At 41.7% G+C, this 20,991-nt stretch overlaps 1 protein-coding gene across 1 annotated transcript; it reads left to right on the forward strand.

Annotated features, from left to right (window-relative positions):
• The first annotated feature begins 8,824 nt into the window (after positions 1-8,824).
• Positions 8,825-20,576, forward strand: SAMD13 (sterile alpha motif domain containing 13). The gene is made up of 4 exons (XM_014883498.2): positions 8,825-8,947; positions 10,291-10,371; positions 14,363-14,474; positions 19,332-20,576. The coding sequence occupies exons 2-4, from the start codon at positions 10,319-10,321 to the stop codon at positions 19,473-19,475; spliced, it is 309 nt and encodes a 102-aa protein (XP_014738984.1). The 5' UTR covers positions 8,825-8,947; positions 10,291-10,318; the 3' UTR covers positions 19,476-20,576.
• Positions 20,577-20,991: the final 415 nt, after the last annotated feature.

The raw sequence follows: 20,991 nt of genomic DNA on the forward strand, positions 1-20,991 counted from the left end.
CCATTCCATAAGAAACTGGTAAAAAACCAATTCCATTCTCCAGCTGAAGTGTATGTAGCTGATCTGGATCTGTTTGATGATGCAAAAAAAAAAAAAAAAAAAGAGTTTGACCACCACAGTTTTACAAGTGTGGGTCCTGCATACATTTTAAAAATGTTTTTAATGGAAAGCTTGAGGTATTGGCTGATTTAAGTTCTTTAACAGAAAGGTAAAATACGAGCACCTAACATCAAGCTGGGCATTACAAGGGATAGAGCTCCACAAGGATGTTTAAATGCCTTATAGACAGTAAATGTTTGTCATCTTACATAGGGATTATGTGAAGTGTTGGATTTTTTAGAAGTATAAGATGGGTAAATAAAGGCAAGACAGGATCTCAAGATATCTTCCCTTTCTGAATTTGATGATGAATAAAAGTATGAATTAAATCTGAGATCTAGTCACATTTTTACCTTTTTTGTTGTTTGGCTTTGGGGAGGGGTATCGTATGACAAAAAGGGATGCCTGAAGGAAACTTGCATATATTGAAAATGTATTTTATTCTTATAATTGACTACTATAAAAAGTGTAGTCCCTCAGTAGGATAAAAACAGCTTGAGGTTTCTATGACATCATTGGAATCAGTTCTCAACAGTGTTTCAAAGCCAGTAAAAATTCCTTTAGAATCCTTACAGCTTAATTGTGCTGTTCCCTCCCTTGGAGGGTCAAGTACAAAGGTCTTTGCAAAAACATCTCGAAGAATTGTGTATGTGTGGCTCTTTGCTTTGAGGCTTAAAAGAAACATACTTGTGGTGTTTATTGACATGAGCTGCTGGTCAGTGCAGCATGAATGGAAGAGCCAGTGACAAACTTGCACATTTCTTACTGCTGCTCAGCTCACAGGTCTAGATTTTGATGGATCACACAGTGGCAATCTAATGTCTGATGGCAAGGCTGCAGCACAAAAACTGTTCAGGATGAAAGGTTGTTAGAGTTTGAGGAGGGAAGTCAGTGGTCTGTGAGCTGTTTGCAGCCACGGTAACAGGTGTTTTCTGGGAGGTTGTTATCAGAGACTTCTTCCTTTGCCTTTGTTTCCAAGGTGCTGTGGAAGATTAGAGAGGACACAGCTGTAGCTATGTTGACATAAATGCAGCAAGGTCTCAGCAGTCTGACAAGCAGTGTGGTACGTTCTGAGGGTGTTCAGTAAGTTCCAGGAAAAAATACTGCTGACTAGGGCAAAAAGAGAAAATTGGATTGTTAGAAGGGCTTGATAAACTGAAATTCTTCCCCCACCAAGGTAATTTGAGTCAATCGAAGAAAAAAAAGATCCAAGACCTCACTCTGTTAATGGTAGGTAACACCTTGGATAAGTAAAACATAATTCACCTATCTCACAGACATATTAATTCAGATTCAGCAACCAATATGTAATTATTTTATAAATGCCTAGTGTTTATAAAATATCTGTTTTCAACTGCCCCCCTAAAAAAAGGCACTGTGTGTCCTCAGTTAATACATTATCTTTATTTCCCTTTTTCTCTGGCCATATGCATTGGGAAGTGTGCATCTGGCAGGCTTGCTTACCAGCGGGAAAAACTAAGAGAGGAACTGAGCAGGCAGCCTTAGTAAAAAGATGCCATTGTAGCAGAAACAGGATCACAGTGGTGGAACATGTGATGATGTGCAAGCACATGAATTCGTCTCCAGAGTGGTTCTACTTCCACTGAAGTACCTGCACTGTGTTTAGGACATAACCCAGAGCCTTGGCTCCGGGAGGATATCCACTCCAGAGAGCCACCTCCAAGGCCACAGCACCCATAGCTCATGGATTCTGGAATGGAATTTCAGAGCAGGATGGAGTTTGCTGCAAGGCATGTTTCTTGCCAAGAGAAGTACTGCAGGGAATGCTGGGAGGAAAATAACTCCCTAAAGTCTCATAAACTTATTTGGTCTGTTTTAAAGCCCCTCAAGGAAACTTGAAATATCAGCACAAATGCTTTTTCACTTGGGATTTGTACAACACAAACCTCTGCTTTAGGGCATACCTAGTATTACGGCTGAAGTTATTAAACTGGCCTTAATTCTGCTACTACTTCTGGTCTAATAGAACTCAACTCTGACTTTTCTTGAACTTTTTTTAATGTTTCAGGTTACTGAAAAATCCTGTCAACTAAAATAATGAAAATAGATGATCTTCAAGGTCCCTTCCAACCCAAAGTATTCTATGATTGCACATTCAGGAGCTCTCCATAACCAACTGCTCTAGTTACATTTATTTGCCAGTAGATGTCACATTTGCATGGTGTGGAATGCTGTGTAAGAAATGTCAGCTGCAGAGCACGGTAAGAACAAGAGACTTGGAAAATATTTAAGAGCACTAGAGAATAAAAAATTTAGATTGCACCAGTCATATAATATGTCAGGTAATAGTACATGCAATACCAACAATGTGTATTTGTTCTTTGTATACTAGTAGATTTTGCCTTTAAATCTTTTTAGGGTTAATAGGCGAGGTGGTTTTTTTACTGGTTTTCATATCAGCATGAGCAAAAAGGTTTTGACAAAAACCTTTGAACAAAAATTTGAACAAAAGCATATTTTCATATGTATTATTGCATGGGCTATATGAAAATTTCATTTAAAAACCCTGATTGATAGTTCCTATTTTCCTTTGAGCTAGAACCAGAGGGGAGTGTCCCTACTAATAGCCCACAACCACATTTCTGTTTTATGTGCAATTGAAAGTTCAGAAATACACTGTTTTTAACCAAGATTGGCTCCAGTAAAAATTGAAAAGTATTCCTAAGCTGATTTGTTAAGTAAATAGTATTTATAGTAGAGTGAATATACAATTTTGAGTTGGATGGTAATCAAATTTAGATATATCACTACTAATTATGTTTACAGGCAAAATAACAACTGTTCATGTTTTTCTGAATTATGTGATCACCAGAGCAGTTGGAGAACAAGTTACAGCAAATGTGCTCTCGAGAGCACCCGTGATCAGAGCCTCATCAACAAATTTAAGAGCGGAATAAGTTTTTGAATGGTCAGTTTAACTGTTATAACCTTAATGCAGAGCTGTTGAATGACATGTCTGATGTTGTTCAAATGAATCTGGGTTTGGTTTATATCAAAGGAGAGAGTAGAGGGCAAACAGGGTCATCCAGTGTGTGATTGGAACATCCGTCCCCTGTAACAGCAGTTCCTTTCTTGCAGTCTGCTTTGGCAACCACTGTCCACCAAAGCAATGTGTGCATGCTTTGAGCTTGCATATTGATACACAAATCATTGGGATGTCATTTCTTCTCACTCACAGTTCAGTGCCTAAGAGCAGACAGAGCACCCGTAAGTTCCCCCAACAGAACCACTAACTGAGAACTGCAGAAAATGCCTTTCCCTGGGTCTGGGGTGCTCTCAGAGGGTGGAGGAGCAGCATCCTCCAAGGCTGAGCAAAGAATGAAATGCCAGACTCTGTTCTTCCACACCTGGCATCACTTCTGGTAGTTACATCGAAATAACAACATGGAGAGAAAATGCTGCTATTTACTGAGACATGGTTGCTTTACAAATCCTAAAAATCTGAATATTTCTGACAGGTTCTTCACTCCTGGGAGAAAAGCTTCCCAGCAAGATGGGAGGGAAAAAACTAGCACTAATTTTTCAATGTACTGTTTGAAATATAGTTGAGATTTCTGCTTGTGTTTTGTTGACACATTTCTGTCTGTAACTGTTTTTCTGAGTGCATCGCCATGTTTCGCTTTTTCATTTGCCTCACTTCCTACAACCAAGTGCTACATTTTAGATTTCCCAGAAGCGGTAGCAGCTATTTCACTGAGATGTCTGAGCCATGTTTATATAAAATGTTTTTATCGGGCTGGATTCTGTTTAACAGTGTTGGTATTTCGTATGAATACTTTTTATAAACTTCTTGCTACATTATTACAAGCTGGGCAAATAAGTGGCAGATATTACTGCTAGTACGGGCGCAGTGAGCTGTGTTTTATAGAATGGCTTTTTAATATGAAGTATAAGCTTTAAAATAACAAAGATTTAATACTAGACAGAAGCTTTATTAAATATGAGCAACTACCACAATAAGGAGTTGCACAACAAAATAAGTAGGGCAGGAAATTCTCAGTGAAGTGGATATAATTCACGTGCAGGAAGTTTTATTTTAGAAATTCAGTCTTAGAAAAAAGAGGAAACAAAAGCAGAAATGTATTACTGGCCTTGCATTGAAGTCAGCTGCTGCACATGATCATTTTTAGGCTGCTATGAAGAGGGTGTGACTCTAGTCATTCTATCGGAGATTCATATGATAGTGAAAAAAAGGTCGGGTAATGCATATTGTACCAAAAGTACCTTAGGATACTACAGCAAAGTTTTCAGGGCCTCCCCACCAGGACAAAAGCGAGATCTTTGCCCCCTGCCTGGTCAGTGAGTCTGAGCAGTGCTGCTCCCCTCAGACTGGCAGCCAGGAGCTGTCACTGAATCCAGCACTGGGCGCCTGCAGAGCTCTCAGCCTGACAGCCAGGGCTTTCCCAAAAGGTTTTGCACATCTACAGACCCTGTTTTTACCTTGTAGGAGTTACCCAGGGAACTGCATGGAAGGTAAATTGAGGCCAACTGGCTGCTGTGCTCTGATTTTGTGTTTAACACACACTGTAACATAACTGCCTTGAAAATGAATGCCAGGCTGGTACCAAGTCACTCTGCTGAATTCTGGCCAGGGGTTTTCTGCCTCCCTTCCCTCCTCACTTGCTTAACAGCACTGCAATCTAGGCTTTTGTCTAGGCTTTATGCAGAACTTCAGAGCAACATGACAATACCCAGCCATGCAGAACATCCTGGCAGGTCAGAAGGGAGACTATGAAGAAGACACAGCACGGCTTCTGGAGGACCCTCCTGGCCAAGACAGGAATTGAAGAGAGGCACTTCACTGCTGGACTCCGTGGGCTGGGAACAGTCTCTCATTCCTCTGTGGAGTGTTGAAGTAGGGAAGGGAGAGCAGGATAACAGGTATTAAGCTATTGATACTGTGGAGAAAGATAAATGGCAAAATTCCATTCAAGCAAACTAAAAAGACTATATTGGACAGGGGTGGAAAAGACCTTAAGTGAGGAATGACAATTTTCTGAGAGTAAAGTGCTGGAAAGGTGCAACTGGAACAGTAAAAGGGATTTTTCCTCTTTCTGAGTAGATACTAATTGCCACGAACTGTGGAAAAGACCTTTAGTTACTTATCAGTCCAAGGATGTCTCAAATCATCAGTATCATACAGGTGTGATAAAAGTCTAGTGTGGAATAAGGGGCCATTCAGAGCAAATTGGAAAGGGAGAAGGTGCTGATGAGACCCTACAGCAGCCCAGGGTGAAGCTCTAAATGTCCTCTCTTGGAAGGTGAATGTACAGAAGGAAAAGGGGAACAAGATCAGAAAATGCAGACCATAAAAGGGCTGTGGTCATTCAGTAAGCTGAGTCTGTATGAGAATGTGAATACCAGAGAAACAGAGAAGTCAAATATTACACTGAACAATATTAAACTAAAGATTATTACTACATGAACAAACAGGTATTAATTGTTTATATATTTTTCAAGTTGTAGATTAAAATTTCTTAGTCCCCAGCAAAGAGGAGCTGGACAGAGCCTTTCTGCCGGGCGGAGTGGGGTGAGATTCCTCATGGACCCCATGCCAGCGCTGGGTGTGAATGGGTTTGTGTGAGGGCTTGGCTGTGATGCCAGGAGATCAAACCCCATGCCTGGACGGTCCCTTTTCAGTCTTTTATTGCCAGGAAGGAAATGATGCAAAAGGGATTTTTAGACTGTTGTTAGTAATTGACTGGACATAGCTATACATTAATTCAGTTTGCTGGGCAAGCTGGCGTCTTACACCCATGTCACTCTCACACTCGTTACAAAAGTTGCTGTGCCCCCATTGGATTCCCGTGCCGCCAGTGCTGCGCATTACAAGAATGGATGATTTTTTTTGGCCGCCAGCCACATCTAGATGAAAGCTTTCTGGTTTACTTTCGTCCTCACAGTGAGCAGCAGGAATCACAAACGGTCGCGGCCAGCCCCGAAATGTCTGAAAGCCCAGAGGAGAAGCAAGCGCCTTCCAGCGTTCGCTCCACGCTGAGGTTCAGGCACCGGCGGCTGCAGCAGCTCCCGGGCCCGCGGGGGGAGGGCGGCCCCGCGGGACTACAACTCCCAGCAGCCCCCGCGGCGCCGGGCGGCTCGCGGCCTGCATGGCGTCTCCCGCTCAGGGCACCGGGCTTTCCCGAGGGCTCCGAAACATTCGGTTCTTGTTGGCAAAGAAATACGTGTTTTACACAGGGCTAGATCCATTCTACTCTGCATAATGCCATCTTACTGAGAGGGGCTTCCCTCAGTGAAATCACACGGCTCCTGTGTTATTTCCTCACTCAGCTTCCTCAATGCATGTGTATAACCATGTTTTTTACCCAGGGCACTGGCACAAAGAAGGTTTAAAGGGCTTTATTTAGCTCTGGGCAGCTGAAATTCAGTACCCTCTTCACAGCTAACAGGATGCTGCGTTCCCCTTTGCCACATGTGCTGTGCGTTTTGTCTTCTCCTCTTTCATTGTCAGAGAAAAAAAGGATAGTTCTGCAGTAGGAAACTGGCGTTTTTCAACACCCAGAAAAAAGGGTCCAGTGTGTCCGATACCTGAACTGACCTTTGCACGTCTCCTCATGTGATAGCAGAAGTTCAGACACACACACGACAGACCCCTTGACATGGATCTACCAACCCTGGTCTCACTTAGTTCCCTGCATGGCTTGGAAACTTTTCTTTTTTGGCCAGAATTGGGATGCAAATAGTCAAACAAAAGGCTAATTCACTTTTCTGTTTTATCTCCCTCCAGATATAATTTCATTATATTAAATTACCTTACCCCAAAGAATGAAAATACAAGCCATAGATCATATTCCACACTGAATTTTTCCACAACCCATTTCCTTAAAATTCCTCTCTTTGTTGTTCAAGGTCCTCTAGAAGGAATGCATGCACTGTGTGAGCCTAACTTCAAATACTCAAAGGATTAACCGAAGAACATGATGAAAGGGAGAGTGTGAGTAAAATAGCTCGTTTATATTTGTATCCTCAAATGTCAGTTCATTACCAAAGTTAGAAACCAGCTGATGCAGAAAACCCATTATGGCTTCATTTAGAATGTTTATTTCTTTAGAGACAGAGAAGAATTGCCTTTCTTGGCTCACTTATCCAACACAAATATGCCACGTTTTACAGTACACTTTGGGATGGGAAGTAAAGAGGGTATTGTTTAGGACACAATACTTAATCCTCTACTTATTTTGTTTATCTGCATTTATTTAAATCCCAAAGCAGTGAGGACTGTTACTGCCCTCTGTTCTCTATGCTGCTGTCAATACTCGACTGCCTTTACTTGCAAAGCTCCTGCAAGCTCTGGTTATTTATCTGACAGCACATAAGTAAGACAAAATAAAGTGTTTTGGGAGGTTGTGTCCTTTGCCCAAAAGTCCACTTTTCTGGTAATTTTAGTGCTTGTAACTGTGCCCAGTTAGGAGTTAGGTGACCTGGATCTCCATGCAGCCAGGTGCAGTAAGCTTTGCCTGGACAGCCTCATGTGCCCGCTCTATCTGTCCATGCCAGCTGGCCACTTGTGTCAGAGCTCTGCAGAAATCACACCGCACTCACCAGTAGGTTCTGTGCAAATCCTCAGGTAATTTGTAATGTCCCTCTTGCCATGCAGCAAACAGCACGAGTGTAATTTGAGTGGTTTCACTCAGAAGGAAATTTTTCAAGTAAACCATCCCACAAATTTGAAGTAACCCAGCCTGTTAAAGATAATCAAAAGGTCACAGCATCAGAGTACTGGCTGGGATGCAGCCCTGGCTGCAAAGCCCGTGTGTGGGGATGGCAGGATGTGTTGAATAGTCCTTTCTTGATTTCCTCTGCACTGACAGTGTATGTAAGTAATGCTTGTATGCCATTAGAAAACATCAGCAATCGAGGAAATACCGAAGAGATTAAAAAATAGTGTAAAAAGTAAAAAAGAAGCGTGGTTACCAGAAAAACTTGACAACTTTTGTATTAAACTCTGTGGGTGAGATTTTATTGCCAGTGGGACACTTAGTAATTTGTAAGCTCCTTGACTTGATTCTTTCTGTGCAGTAAATCCCGTGGGTATGGTCACCTTATGAAATAAAGTCTGGAGCTTAGACGAGTGCGACCTGCGGACTCAGTGCCTCCGTCTCCTCTCTTTCCCCAGGGCCGGCGGTGGCACGGTGGGGAAGACTCGGGTGTGCTGTCCTTGGTCACTCTTCTTTCCCATCACCTCGATGGTGAAACGAGTCCCACAGAAAGCCAAGTATCTGCTACTCCCATACGTGTTGACGAACTCATTCTAGGAATGAACTTTTGTAACTTTATCAATTTTCCAACATCTGGCGACTCCTACTTCCTACCTTGTGTAAAATTTCCTCGGCTTGGTAGTGCACCCTTCAACATCTGGGGACTTGTTTCCTTTCCGTTACCTGCTACACCCTGCCTGTTAGGAGGATAGAAATGTCCACAAGGAGGCCCCAAGAACCTCAAGTCACGAACCGAGCCCCGAGTGCTGCTCTCCGGCCGTGTGCCGCGGCAGGTCCGCGCCCGCCCACACGGGCCCCCCGGCTCCCCAGCAGGTAAGCGCTGCCGGGGCAAAGCCGCTCGGCGGAGGCGCCGCTCCGTGCCCGGGTCCCGGCCGGCCCTGGTCCCGGGAGTGCCGCGGCGCGGCGCCTTTAACGCGGCGGCCATGACGCGGGCGGTCCGTGTGTGGCGGGCGCGTCACGGGGCCGGGCGGGGCCGCTCCCGGTGTCACTCGGAGCCGCCGCGGAGCGCCCGCTGCCGCCGGGGGGCGGGGGCCGCGGGCTCCGCCGCTCCGCTGCAGCCGGTAGCCATGCGCTGGTTTAGTTGCTCGTAGGTAGGTTTTTCTGCCTTGCTTCCCCCGCCCCCAGTCAGAACTGACAATGTGGTGCAGTGCGAGCGGGCTCGGGGGTGCCCGTGAGATGCTGAACGCGTGTCACAGCCGCGGGAAGCGGAGCCCCGGCAGCCCCCGCCGCCCGGGCCCGTGGGCTCCGCGGGAGGTGCCCGCCCCGAGCCCGGGCGCTGCGGGCCGTGCGCGGCCGCGGGGCGTTCCGCAGGTAGGCTGGTGCGGGTGTCGTCTGCAGTCACCTCAGGTGAACCGAGAAGTGATTTCAGGGAATGCGTGGAGTTGTTCGGTCAGCGGTGCAGGAAGAAGCATATTTTCGAGTAGTTAGTTACTGTTTTCTTGGTGCTTTACATGCTTCTATGTGTATAATAAAGGGTCTTCTTTTTTTTTTTTTTTTTTCCTTCCCCACAGCAGTATTAATTAATATGTTCTATTTTTGGAAAGTTTTAGCTGAAGCGAATGATTTCCCTATTCTGTACTTCCCAGAGCTTTGAGACATTTCACTGGCATCCATTAATGCTACAGCAAGAACATCCTGAGTCCTTGGTCCGTTCTCTGGTGCTCTCTGAAATAGAAATGGCTTACTTGAGAACAGAAAGGAAAGGCTTGGGTTATTTCTGCATGTTCCGTGGAGTGATGGAGAAAGCTGTGTGCTGCAAGGAAGGAAACGAACTGGATTTTCTCCTATGTCCTTCATGTGCTGCTTTCCTTTTTGGAGTTCAGTGTAGCATACCTATAGAAGAAGCTGCTCTAGTGCGGGAAGAGAGATCTTATGGATGACATACTGATTTAGGCCTCAGGAGTTTGGGACTCAATTAGTAACTCTGCTTACCAGTTTTATTTGTACAGTGGGCATAAGTGACGTGCTCATCTGTATCCAAGTCCACATTTGTAAAACAAGGCTGTGGAAATCCAAACCTTTCTGAAGATCTTCCATCTGTTTGGATCCTCTGTATCACACAATGACTCGAGGGCTATTAAGCTCTCTTGATACACAGCTATATATTGCAGGTCAATCTCCACATATATGAATATATACAGTTTGATCAAAACTTTAACACTTGTGAAAAGATTAAATGTAATATTACCTTCCTTGATTTTCAGGCAAGAATTATTTCTTGTGTTCGAAGCACAGGTCAACTTTTTTTCTAGTTCATTAGCTACTATCAGCTTTGCCGGCCTTCCAAGGAAATCAGTCTTTGACAGCACTGTTCCTTTCAAGCGGAAACATGCATGCGTCCCTGTAAAATGCTTGTTTCTGTTACATTACACTGCTCTGGTCATACTTCCAGTAACTAAACACAGCTTTTTTTGTTTCCCTCCCTATTGATCAGTTGCTGAAGTAAAACTTCTATCCTCCCTATGTTAACTGTTGACATGGAAAACAAGGAAAATGGCTCTCTGGATGTCAAAAAGTAAGTGTTCCTTTTACATAAGCAGCACATGGATTTTGAATGTAATTTTCCTTTATACTAATGTGGTTGACAATAGTGGCCATTTCCATCTTTGCTCATTTCAAAGCCTCCCTGTTCTTAATTACTTCTATTGTATTTCAGCTTTGAAATAGAAGAGTCCAGGGCACTGAGCTGATTAAAAGTGATATGTGGTAAGGCTGTATAGCAATGAAGAGATGTAGAAGCTAGTAACTTAGGGGTACGTTTTTTTCCTTTTCCTCTCATCCAGAGACTGAAGCAAGTGGTAGCACTGTAGCCAATATTGTGCCTCTGCTCACCTGTCTCTTAGTGGCTTTTGCAGAACTGCTGCCTAATGAGAGAGGTGTCCTGTGTGGAAGTCACATCTCTGTGCCTGTCTCTGCTGACAGCCCACCTTCTAGGGCTGAGAAGCAGTAGCAGCATATCACTTAGGTGTCAGTTCCCTTCTGAAACAGATACTTTAGCCTGTTTATTGGAGAAGCCTGAAGTTGCTGGGGTTTTATTTCAGACCTAGAGTCAGAATAAAGCAGAGACATGGTGTGTATTGCTCTATAGCTTTCTTTTGTGTAGACTACAGGCTAAGGCATAGGAACTTTTTTGTAAGCATCTACTTAAGGTCAGAAATTCTTTAATTAGGATTAGCAATTCTGAACGATGTTATGATCTGAGAAGTGAAGTTCTGCGTGGAAAAACCTGACCTTGCTGCTTTAGGGTTACATAAGCCATGGTGAGAGAGATTTACACATATGTATATATATTAAAGGGAAAAAAAAAAACTATAAGGAAAGGTAGTAGAGTAAGCTCTTAGTCTGTTCTGTCAAGCTGCAACACTTTGTGCAGCTGCACCTCATTATTCTTTTTCAGATCTCTTTTACATAAGCCGTCCAAGAAAACGTGACAATGCATAGGCACTAGAGTAAGGTAAATAATAATGGTTATTTCAGGCTACTGGTAAAATACCTGAATATGAAAAGCATCAAAAGATCCGATGGCAGCCATTAAAATCGGCATTCTCCCCCTTCACTTGAGACGCTGGCTACACCACACCAACATAAAGAGCATTTTCCTATTCAGTGACTATGAATAATTATTGTGTGTCCCTCAGAAACCACCTTCTCTTTGACAATCTGGTTTCTACAATGAGCACTCTGAGGTGGGAGGAGAAAGGAGGCAGTCAAAGCAAGGACAGCTTACATTTGATCATTTTCCCAGAGACTTGGGTGTTAAAGACTCAACTGCTGATTGCTAAGGTGGCTTTCTAGAGTGGATGGACATTGTATTTAAACTGTGAGGCTGTGGTTTCTGATGAATGTATATAGTATGTACGTGGAAATATCTACAAAGGAATTATTTGACACTTTCTTGAAGTGCTTATAAATAGCTTGGATAAAATCTGTTCTCAGCTATATCCTTTCAGACCTTGCTGCTTCTGCCACATGATGGCAATAAAGGCACAGGGACAGTGATGAAAAACAGACAAGCCTAATTCTTATTCATTGTCAGTGCATCTAGTATTTCGTTTCAAAGCCTAAAATGCCAGTCCCTGTAAGATTTTTGGAGCATCCAGGATCTGACATCCAGGATGTCAGGCACAAGCCAGTGTATGGCTAAGCCATGGATGTTATATATTCTCTTTTCTTGACTAAAGAATAGAGCCATGTCAGCAGCAGTGTGAGGAGAAGACAAAGTCTACAAGCCGAAGGAGCATCTGTGTGGGTAGATGGGTTAAAATCCAGCCAGCCTCCAGCAGTCTGCCGCATGCCTTCCAGTCTTGTGCAGCTGTAGCTCTGGAAATCGGCTCCACTTGGGGTCCAGCATGATGCTATTCCTTGAGGCAGGAATTTGCAATTATTTTCTGTGATTAATTAATGACTGAGGTAGAACCCCTACAGTTGAGCCTTGGATGGGGCTGGATCTGGACCAAGCTGTAGTTCCCTAGGAGAAGAGCTACCTAAAAGAAGAGTTACAAGAAAAACTAAAAGCACGTGGCCTGAGATAAAAAATTGTAGAAGGGAGGGTTTTGGGCCATATGTAATTTAAAATTAAAGTGTTTGGAGAAGTAAGAAAATTACAGTTAGGTGATATTTTTACAAACTGAACCTTTTATTTGCTGTTTAAGAAGGGTTAAATTCAGTTTGTTTTTTAACTGAGTGGTTGGCATTTTGTTTATTTATTTTTTAGTAGCAAATGAGTAATTGAAAGTGACAGTCTGAGTCTTAAGGAAAATGCAAAGATTTAAATATAATTCCTCAAATGCTGCTTTTATAAATACGTGCAGATTTTGTGTGGCAGTTTTCACATTTTACTTCTTAAGCCTCAGAATATGTTCAACACTAAAAAAATCTTAGTTGAAAGACATTCTTTGATTTTTAAAAAAATACACAGGAAAAAAGTGCAGCTCTGGTAAGGCCAGATAGTCTCTTTTGCAGTTTTGCTGAGTGTTGCTTTCTAAGTAATCACAATCAGTGAAGCGATTCATGAAGTAAGTCATTATGTGATGAGCAAAAGTAAGAAACTCCATTTCTCATTGCTCGGAGATCTGTGATAATGAAAGAAACTGCTTTTAGAAGGCCCAGTGTTACACAGGTTGTGGATGATCCCTGTGGCCAGGTTTTGTTGCCATATTGACAGACACATTTCCAGAATTTGGGGAGATGCAGAAATCATTGTTTTCATAAGTCCTCCTTCCCAGGACTCAGATAGTTGTAGAAATAAGAATGTTGTAGAAACAGTGATGAGAGGCACTCTGTGTATAGATTCCACTTGGCTGCTTTGAAAAATGGTCAGCCCCTGATTTGCTCAGTTATTTTTGCTGAAAAATATGTAAGTCCAGGCAAGGCAGAGATGGTAACAGTTGGAAAGAAAAAGTATTGTCAGGAGAATATAATCTGTGTTTCTTTTCCAGCTGGTGCTGTTGAAATCTTAAGTCCTGCCTCTAAGTTCTAGACCAAAAAATGGACGGGATTTTGACACCTGTCCTGATCTCTACATTTTCAATATTGGTTCATTAGCATTATGATTAAGCAAATATAATGATGGAAAATATTTGGCATGAATTTCAGGACTTCTGGTTGGAGAAACATGTTCAAGAAGCTCTTTAATGTCTTGCTCTTCATCCTCATAAATTGCAGTAGAAAAGGCAGTGAAGCTCACTATGTGTCTTTTTTTACTGAAAATTTTTAGATACACCGACGTTATCTTTGTGACAGGGTGATTACAGTTTGAGAAAAAGAAATTCAGGATAAGGATAGTAATATGAATATTTTGTTGTTTTTGCTACTATGGAAACCAATTGCCTGAGGTTAATCACAGAAAGAATTAATTCTGGTTGTGTTTAACAGATGTTTTCTCAGATGGACAGCTATTTAAAAAGTCCATAGATTTGTCCAATGAGTCTGACAGCAGTTTTTGGAAATTTTCTACGTTGAGATTTAGTGCAAGCATTTGGTGCATCTTCTTCGTTTTGATTTGGGAGTTCTGTTTGTTTGTCATTTATTTGTTGTTGTTTTGCAAGGTAAAGATGGCTACCAGTAATTTCTACCCATGTTACAAGGACAGTCTCATCTGTGTAAAGAATAATCCCCATATAATTCTTTAACTACTTGGTAGCTGAAAGCAAGCTGCAGGCTTGAAAGGCAGGAATTTGGTACCCCAGTTATTGCAGTTTTCATTCTGCAACAGCAAAGAGAGTACACTTGTAGGAAGATCCTAACTGGTTACCTTTGGCTGATGTGAATATTCATGTGCTTTCTTCTTTTCTGAAAGGAGAGGTGTCTCTGTTTTCCCCAGCATTGGGTCTTCAGAATGTAAAAGAACAGGAGTGACTGTTCTGTACTGGGGTGGGGGATATGTATCAAAGAACACTTTTCCTGGAGAAACAAGGAAGGAGGGGATGTACATGAGGCATGCATAAAGAAGCAGCAGATGTTCTGCACACCTTTAGTGATGACTTGTCTGCATTTGCACTTTGCAGTTCAGTAGAGAATGGGAGACCTCTGGATCCTGCTGACTGGGCTGTTACCGATGTTGTGAATTATTTCAGAACAGCTGGATTTGAAGAACAAGCCAATGCTTTTCAGGAACAGGTAAACCTGTTAGCAGACACCTTTTGATTGCCACCAGTTTCTCACATTGCACGTTTTTGCTGTGGGCCTGGTTGTGTACTGCAAAATGGGAGAGAAAAATCCCGCATTAATGGGGGGATTTAAGTCTGTTATTGAGTGACAGTGCATGGGACTGTGATCTCTAAGTAATGATATTGTTCTACAAGCTGTGGATAATGAGTTGGAGTTTGTTTAGGATAGGATTCAGAAATGTGAGAAATCGAAACAAATTTTCTGGCTTGAACTCAGTCTCCCTACACAACCCACTCAGTTTCACTGTATTGTTATTTAAAATGTGAATTTGAAATGTGAATTCGAAATGTGAATTCCCTTCTTTCTTAGTGTATTGTGTAATTACACTCATGAGTATTTATAAAACCTGGGACTTCTAAGCAGCAATGAGAGTTTGAAGGCATAGGGTGAGAAAGGGGCTGCTGTGTTGCATTGAACTTGGCAGTACAAGTGCATATGGAAAGGACAAGTTGGCACTAAGTTGGCAGAGGGGCAATGTGTTTGTAAGACTCAGTCTGAGAAACAGGCAGGGTCTTTGTTTCTGGGCCTTGTAACTGCTGATATTAATGGAAGACTTCTTTTGGTAGATTAGATCAGCAAAGAGCTTAACAGTCAGGTGGTCCATTGTAACTCACCTGCCAGCAGCTGGTAAAGGTGTGTTAGTGGGGCAGAATTGGGAAGTCAGCTTACTTGGCCTGCAGCCCACCTGTTCCTAGAGAAGTAACTTACATCACATTGGCAGTTCAGCACCTCCCCAGATAAGTCTGTAGGCTTGTGTGTGACTACCAGGAAATTAGTCACCCACATTTGTAATTAGTTAGCAAAATAGATGGCTTGACTACCTTCCAAGGTAGTGAACTGGTGCAAGTTATTAGCAGCTTTGCAGGGAGATTGTACATTACACATGAAATAACATCATGGTTGGTCAGGTTAATGTTGTTGACCTTCAGCACCATGTCCGTGAAATCCCATCTGATTGTAACTGATGCATATAACAAAGTATCTAAATTTAGTTCTTTGTTCTTGAGGGTGAAAAGCCTAGTGTTGAGTGATTCTCTGGAAGGTTGCAGAGAGAGGTTCTTTCTGCAGCTGCTACTCGTTTTTCAGAATTTGAAAATGAGTGAACAAGCCAAAAAGGAAAAGGTTTGAGTGTGTCCATTCCTTAATACCAGCACCCATGTCACAACATCTCTGGAAATGTGACTTTAAAAACTACATAGGCAAAGTAATTGTGGCCTCTGGGAATCTTTTCCTTATTCTGACAGATACTTCTGACTCCCATCAAATATCTTGACGTTTTTGCCTCACATCTGGCTTGTCAATAATACTTCAGTAATTACTACTGACCTTGCAGCAGAAAGGTGAGACTAATCTATGAGTTTTGGCAAATCAGTTTGCAACAGTCTTATGGAAAGCAGCATAGAAATAGAGTATAAAGGCTTTATTAGTATTCTGCAGTGAGGATAAGGGGTTTCAGTAGGGTAACTGAGGACTCTGTTAGGACAGCCATGTGCTATGACAGAAATGTGGCTGTGATTCTACTGCCAACTTCACCTTATGCTAAAACCTTGGAGAGAGAGGCTGACAGCTGCCACCGGGATGTGGCCAGGAGCTGAGGGATGGATAATCTCAGCAGAAGTCATTGCCACTTCCTTCCCCCTCCTTTCCATTACCAGCATGAGGAACAGCAAGTGCCTGGTTCTACATGCCAGGTTTGCCAGCCTATTCCCTGTCTGCACCAGGAACAGCCCCATAAACAGTCCTGTCCCTAACTTCTTATCAGTGGTGCTGTTCAGTTTCTTCTACACCATTTGCTACCACTAACTTTAACTGTGTTCTTACAGTATTTTTTGTTAGGATCTCCCAGGTATGGCATTGCAGACAGGTTTATTTTGAATCCTTAGCCATTCTCTGTCTCTAGAGCACCAGGCATGCAGCTGCAATTCTGGCCATCTCTATTTTCCTCTGTTATTTGCAGTTGCCTGGGCCCCAGAAACCTAGTTTAATTTGATCTACTGCCCTGAATATGTACTGGAAGAGGAATGAGATTGTAAGCAGGAAAGTATTCAGTTTCACCTACAACACTGGGAAATTGTTTTCCACTGAACTGCTTCAGTAGAGGTAGCACAATGGTTTCTTTACAAAATATCCTTAGCCCAGAATGTAATCATGACATCTGTTATTACACTGAGCTTTTACACCGCAGTAACTGAGTCCACGCTTTCCTTTGATGAGCCTGAATATGTCTGGACTCACCTAAAACTAGCTCAAAAAATCTTTAAAATCTGAATTTTTCTTATAATACTTTAAGAAAAATTAGACGGCATTTTAAGGGCTACAGAATGTTTTATTAAAACTCGATCCTAAGTGCCGGTAGGAATTGATGCTTGTATGATGATTATCTGTTATTTCTTCTTGGAGTTCCACTGATGTCAGCAAATCAAAAGAGCTCACTGATGAAAATAGATTCAACTGAAGGTTGCCCAATAACAAAAATCCATAACATCAGCAAGCAAATTAGACAAGCCAAGAGGTTTGGGACACAGGATGCTTGAAGAGGGAGGAGTAGTAGTTGCAGGATGTGGGTGTGAACACCTTCAGAGAAATACAGCCTGCAAATTTGTGGCTGAGCTTTCTGTAGGAGCCCTGGAAGCAAGGGGGACTGTGGCTCACTCCAAGATTGAAGCTATTTACAAGGTCTCAAGATGTGCTCATGCTGTGACCTTTGTTTTGGCCCATGTGGCTTTTTGACCGTTATGTTGTGATAGCCAGATATGCCCAGGTAACCCAGTGCTGGTTTCCTGGCCTCACTGCAATGCCTTAGCAGAAGGGAAACTGGGGTTTGACATCATCTGGTGTCCACTGCTGCTTTCTGGGAGAGCCATGGTATGGAGGAGCACATGAGTGTGCTGGCTGCTGTGCTCTCGTGTTGGCTTACTGTGAAAGTTTGCACTTCTCAGTCACTTAGAGCAGAAGGGGTGGTGGGAGGACTTGAAGCTTAACCAGTCCCCTGGTTATTTACTGAAGACAACGTGATACTGGTGTTGAGGTCATCCTGGCACAGTGGGGAATTGCTGTCAGCTTGAGTTGTGCAGAGAAATCTCTCTGCAGATAGCATTAAAAAGACATACTGAGAGCTAGCATTGAAATTGCATCCTGAAATAAATCCAGAAAATAGGGAAGTTGCAAAGACCATACAAAATCTTACCTGGTGCAAAAAAAGAGTGTGAAAATTCTGCAGAAGCAGGTTAATGTGGAAAAATTAAAGGAAGTGAAATATGTAAAGCTTACAGTTCATACAAAGATATAAAATGCTTGAACTCTGAGTATGTAATCACTCATTCCTACACAGATGTGTTTAAAGAATCAATTTTCTATTCAGTGGAAGTCTTATTAGTTACCAGCATTTTTAGAAAACACAGGGAACCCTGTGGAAGAAGGGAAAGGAATAGATGCTTTTTTCCTATTCTTGGAGTTTCTCCTATTCCAGGTACTGGATTTACTCCATTTGGATCCTACCAAGCTGGAGGCTGTTCTTCCTCCATAGCATCGTTGAACAGCAGCAGAAAAGGCAACTTCAGATCGGTCATAGCAATGAGCAAAACACTCACTGGTGTCAAAATTCCCACAGAAAGAATTGTGACGAATGGAAAAGAGAGGATAGAAACTGGTTTTAACCATTAACATTCTCAACAGTAATTGGAAAGAGGCACCTGCTATAATTGGGTAAAAAGTTATTGGAAACTTTTTTCTTCTAGAATTACTGTTACTTTGTGCTCCCCTGAGGGATTAGTAGTTCTATGCATCTTGGGGATATTTTTTAAAAATGCCACTTTTATCTGATCTTTGACTATGTTGTGGTTTGTCCATGTATTTTGTATTTATAAACTTTATCAAATTTTCAGAGAGATCAGTCTTGACAAATTCCTGCTGAACTCTAATAGAAGTCTTCTTTTCATGTTGCATTGTAATCAAGGATGGGATCTCTGATATTTCCAAGATAATAGAAGGGAGAGGAGAGATGTGGATTCTTTCTCTTCCATTTTGACTTTAAAAATGATTTAGAGGGAGTTTTCAAGCATATGTCAAGTTTTTGAGATGGGAAAAAATCCAAAGCCGACAGGATTTCTAACCTAAACAGGTCAGAAACTCAAGGTCTGAGAGGAGGAAAACAAAAAACACCGCTATATCTGTGATTTACAAGAGGTACTTTAAGCAGGAAAATGTAGGGGTTGTTGTGACATAAGCTGGCAAGTTGCTGCTTTTCTTGTCTTCACTTGAAAGTAGAGAAGTTCCCTCAGAGTGTCAAGCTCCAGTGAGGCCCTTCCAAAATTTCTGATTGCAAGAGTCTTTTCCTTTTTTCCCCCCACAGGATGCATGGGAAGGTTGGCCTTTTAAAGAAGGCACCTGAAGTTATTAGCAGATATTCACTAGTTTAAACTTGCATATTGCTGTCAATAGTAATTCTTCTGAAATGCACTTCATAAGCTGCATTCTTAGGAGTATCCTTCCCTTAATGGCTGATAATTAGGCATTCTTCACTTGTACCTGTTAATTAGAAAAAGGTTTACAAGGAGGGAATTTGGAAATTAGGCTCCTTTGGATTTTTTGCTTGACTAAATGGTATTTCTGCCTTAGTCAGCACAGGTGAGCACTTGAAAAGCAGACAGCAAGCAGAATTTAGCAGCTGTGAACATGGTGTCAGGAAAATCAAGGCTACTATTTTTCTCACTGATCCTCTATAGTAGTATTCCATTTGTTGCATGACTGTTCTCATCTGTTAGATTTGTATATTTGTCTTTATCAATTCTTTAATTCTTCTTATAGGAGATTGATGGCAAATCATTACTGTTGATGACAAGAAATGATGTACTGACTGGACTGTCATTAAAACTGGGGCCTGCGCTGAAAATCTATGAATATCACGTAAAACCTCTACAGACACAACATCTAAAGAACAACTCTTTATAGCTAATTGTCTCATTGGGGTCATGCTGTGCCTCAAAGGAAAAATAAGCAATTTGGTTTCATGTGATGGAACTTTGTAAAGAGAGAATATATCTATTAAGAGTTTAAACCAAATTAGAATATATATCCTATTGGATAGAGCTGGCAATATACTATATACTGAGTCTGAACTGAGGGAGGTGGTGTGTATTTTTTACATAGTACATAATGATTTTCTCTTTTAGGAAGTGCCAATGAGCATGTTGAGATAGCTACATCACTGTATCCAGAACAAAAGGGAGGTATGTCATTCTCATTTTTGAGCCAGACATGTTCTTGATTTCATTAATTAAGATACCAAAAAATTAAACTAAAAGAACCCCAAAGTTTACATGCATCTTTAGAGAGAGGAACCAATTAAAGTAGGTTTTGGTTTACACTAGAAACTTACTAAAATTATTACTACTTATAATTTCAGGATGGGACTGACACTTGCCAAGTCACCCTTTTTTGCAGAGGGTCCTATTTTGACCTTATTAAGGTTTACTTGTGGTATGCTGCAATGTTTAAAGCTGTACATAGAACTAACATAACTCCTTCTATAGCAGAAGGTGTTGCTGACAGGTGAAACTGGGTTGTGTATTTTTTGCTGTCCTTTAAATTTTCAGCTTTTCACCTGTTTTTAATAGGAGTCCTATGTAAAATAGAGTTGATTTTTAAAGGTTTGTGTTGCTTTGCGAACAAAAAGGCTTCATTTTATTCCTTTTTTAATTTATGATTGTTTTCTAACATTATGCAGAAGTTTGTAAAAAGTAAAATTCTGCACATTTTTAATATTGTCTGTCTTTGGTGTTGTAATGATTGATTTTTTTAATGCTTTACTTAACACTTTGAATATTTGTTTTAAGAACTAAAGAAGCTGTCTTGTCACCATACATCTCTGTTAAAAGAGAGTCATGTTCAATCTGTTTGTACTGGTTCCCTATTTGATAGGTTGCTTGCTATATCCCAATAAAGCATTGTTTATGTTTGGATTCAGTTTACTTTACAGATCTTGAATTTCTCTGTTGTAGTATACTGGAGCTCATTTTCTCCATTTTCCTATTAAAAAGGTACCAAAACCTACTTAATATTCTATGTTCTTGTGATTACTTTTAACATCACCTACCATAATATTTAAAGTTTTAATCGTTTTTGCTCTTTCTTCTCTGGTGTTACATACTGCATAAGGAGAAGCTCTGGCCACAGTTCAGCAGTAACATCTGTGTTTTCCTTACCCCTGTCTGGAGCTGTCAGTGGTGCAGAGCTGCTGTGCTGGCCCTGGTACACAGGGTGGGTGAATTTACCCCAAAATGTCTGGGAGACAGCCCATGGATGGTGCTAAGCCCTGTCTGGACTCACCATCATCCCTGGCCCTGAGAGCTTTGTCATGACCCCTGAAATGGGGAATGTGGGGTTGCATCAGTGATGCTGAGCAAAGGAACAAAGAAGTAGGAAATGAGAGTGTGGTGAAAGTGGAAATGATGTGGGAGGAAATGGT

Source organism: Sturnus vulgaris, chromosome 9, assembly GCF_052056855.1.
Source record: "Sturnus vulgaris isolate bStuVul1 chromosome 9, bStuVul1.hap1, whole genome shotgun sequence".
Classification (NCBI taxonomy): Eukaryota; Metazoa; Chordata; class Aves; order Passeriformes; family Sturnidae; genus Sturnus; species Sturnus vulgaris.

Excerpts from the sequence above, each read along its gene's own strand:
- SAMD13 (XM_014883498.2), top strand. The coding sequence starts at position 10,319 with ATGTTAACTGTTGACATGGAAAACAAGGAAAATGGCTCTCTGGATGTC. Across the intron at positions 10,372-14,362 it reads GGCTCTCTGGATGTCAAAAA|TTCAGTAGAGAATGGGAGAC; the intron begins GTAAGTGTTCCT and ends TGCACTTTGCAG. Across the intron at positions 14,475-19,331 it reads CCAATGCTTTTCAGGAACAG|GAGATTGATGGCAAATCATT; the intron begins GTAAACCTGTTA and ends TTCTTCTTATAG.